This window comes from Penaeus vannamei, chromosome 39, assembly GCF_042767895.1.
Source record: "Penaeus vannamei isolate JL-2024 chromosome 39, ASM4276789v1, whole genome shotgun sequence".
Taxonomy (NCBI): domain Eukaryota; kingdom Metazoa; phylum Arthropoda; class Malacostraca; order Decapoda; family Penaeidae; genus Penaeus; species Penaeus vannamei.
The window spans coordinates 11,932,972-11,935,471 of NC_091587.1; the positions used below are offsets into that span (position 1 = coordinate 11,932,972).

Below are 2,500 nucleotides of genomic sequence, written 5' to 3' on the forward strand. Positions count from 1 at the left end.
TTCCTTCCTTCCCCCTCTATTTCCCTTCTCCCTCCTTTCTTCCTTCCTTTCCCTTCTCTCCTTTCTTCCTTCCTTCCCCCTCTATTTCCCTTCTCCCTCCTTTTTTCCTTTCTTCCCGCTCCTTTCTTTCTTCCATCCTGCCCCTCATCCTCTCCTCAACTGCCATCTTCCTTCCTTCCTCTCCCATTCCCTTCATATTTCTTCCCTTCCTTTTTTTTCTAATCTATCGTTCCTTTTCCCTTCCTCCTCTCATCCCATACTATCCTCCTCCCTCTTCACAATCCCCATCCTCCACTCGCCGTGTCCTCTACCACGCCCTAATCTTTTCCCTTCTATCCTTTCCCTGACTACCCCCTTCCCCACCTCTCCCTTCAATTCTCACCTACTTTTCATCTCCATCCTCATTCCCTTTCTCCTTCGTTCTAACTCATTTTCTCTCCTTGTCTTTCCTCCCTTCCCTTTTCCCCTTTCCACTTCATCCCTCTTTACCCTCCTTCCCTGGTCCAAATTCCTTTCATCACCTTTAAGTATTATCTCTTCCCCATTCCTCTTCTTTCTCCGACCCTATCCATTTTCTCTCCATCCCTTTTCTCTTCTCCCTCACCCTTCCCCTCCTTCCTGAGGGAGGGGAGAGAGAGAGAGAGAGAGAGAGAGAGAGAGAGAGAGAGAGAGAGAGAGAGAGAGAGAGATAGAGAGAGAGACAGACAGAGAGAGAGAGAGAGAGAGGGGGGGGGGGGGATGTTGGATGTTTGCATCAGGATTTAGTAAAGTGCATTTCCCATTTTATCAATGTTTTTTAGGAACTAGTTTTATGAGGAATTCATTAAAGAAAACAATATACATAAGCAGTAAAGCAAACAATTCTCATCTAACGCTAAAAGCAGGGTATATCTTTTTCTTTATCGCGCCATTACAAATTCATGATAATTTACACTTTAATATGTAATGTAGCGATAATAATAACGATAATGATTATTTACATGAATGAGTAATTATGCTTAATGAACTGAAGCAAATTCCAGATGCTACATCTACAACGCTTTGTGTGCCTACTAGCATTTATACTTCTACCTATTCTTCACCACTGGGCTAAGCATCACTCATCTCTCTGCCTAGCCAAGCTTAAACTAAAGTCAGTACACGAAGAGTCTCCCCAACCTCCAGTGTCAAGCAGATTCTCCAAATCCAAGGTCTCTGATTGGCTAGAATCTGTGCTCGTGGCGCGCTTTGGTTGGCTGAAGACCGGGCCGGGAGGAACTCTGCCTGGCCTCTTATTGGCCGAGGACTGGGCCCTCCGCAGAAGCAGCTGTGCTATTAGCTCGTTTGCCGTCGGGTTTCGTACTGCAACAACGAGAAGACGACTGTCACTTTACGAGCGGAGGGGACTGGAAGGCCTACAAGAAGGGGCTGGAACTAATCAGTCTAGTCCTACCTGGTTTGGGTAGGCCCTATCAGTTGGTATGGGCCTAGCTAACATGCCTAGAACTGGTTTACTGGTATAGTCCTACATGGTTTGTTTAGGCCTACCTATTTGCCTTGACCTAGTTCATTGGTACAGTCCTAACTGGTTTATTTAGGCCTAGTCAACAGGTGTAGGTCATGTAAACTTACCTCGACCTACTTATCTGGTCTGATCCTCACTGATCAGTATTGGCCTTCTTTACTCGACTAAAATTTTTTTCAGCTTTGAGAGGAAGTAATGGACGGATAGAGAAATTTTCCTAGCATTAACGGAAGAGGGTTTGAGAAGTAATAACATCAGTTCAAAGCTTTCAGTAGCACAGATTTACATAGCTTCGTGTCGGATATGTTGGCCTCACTATATGCTGTGTGTGTGCGTGTGACACATATGAATATATATTTGTGTGTGTGTGGAAGGCACATGCATATGAATATTTGGGTCCATATTAACATTAGTGTTATTTGCGTATGTGTATATTTCTCATAATAAAAATAATTACTCAGGACATATAAAAATGCCAAAATGCAAAAATTGGGATAAAACAGTGATTAAAACTAATTACAGGGAAAAAGTTATTAAATCTTACACGAAAGAAAATTAAATGAAGTCAAGTTTTTTCTTTCATTTCATAATTCAGTTTAATTGAATATTAGGAAAATACATCTTTAGAGTAGCATGATACGGCAGATAAAGGTAAAAAAATATGTTGCAACCATTAAAATCTCAGCTTATACGGCCCTTCTGTATGCAATATGCGTAAATAGTAACTGTGACAAATGAATGATGCATGACCCAATAAAGATACATATGTACATAAAAAAAGGAGAGAGACAGAGACAGACAGACGTAAGAGAGAGAGACGGGTTAAAGAAAGAGAAAGCTTAAAAGAGTGACGGTGTAACGATGCAAACTGTTCCATCTGACATGATATTTATGTCCTAAACTAACAAACATCAATCACAGCCCTCATAATAGTCTAGTTGCCCATTACCTGTGACTACCTGACTACCTGTATGGCACATCTCTCCCTTCTGCGGA

The 2,500-nt window shown here is 42.0% G+C and overlaps 1 protein-coding gene across 3 annotated transcripts in view; it reads right to left on the minus strand.

Moving 5' to 3' along the window:
• LOC113815463 (C-type lectin 37Db) overlaps positions 1-2,500 on the minus strand; it is a 62,199-nt gene that overhangs the window by 40,001 nt on the left and 19,698 nt on the right. For 2 of the 3 annotated variants that reach the window (XM_027367528.2, XM_027367529.2), the window contains exon 2: positions 1,159-1,341. The exons of the other annotated variant lie outside the window; for it this stretch is intronic. In XM_027367528.2, coding sequence (XP_027223329.2) covers positions 1,159-1,341 — 183 coding nt within the window. The remainder of the gene's footprint in view (positions 1-1,158; positions 1,342-2,500) is intronic. 3 annotated transcript variants of the gene reach the window in all.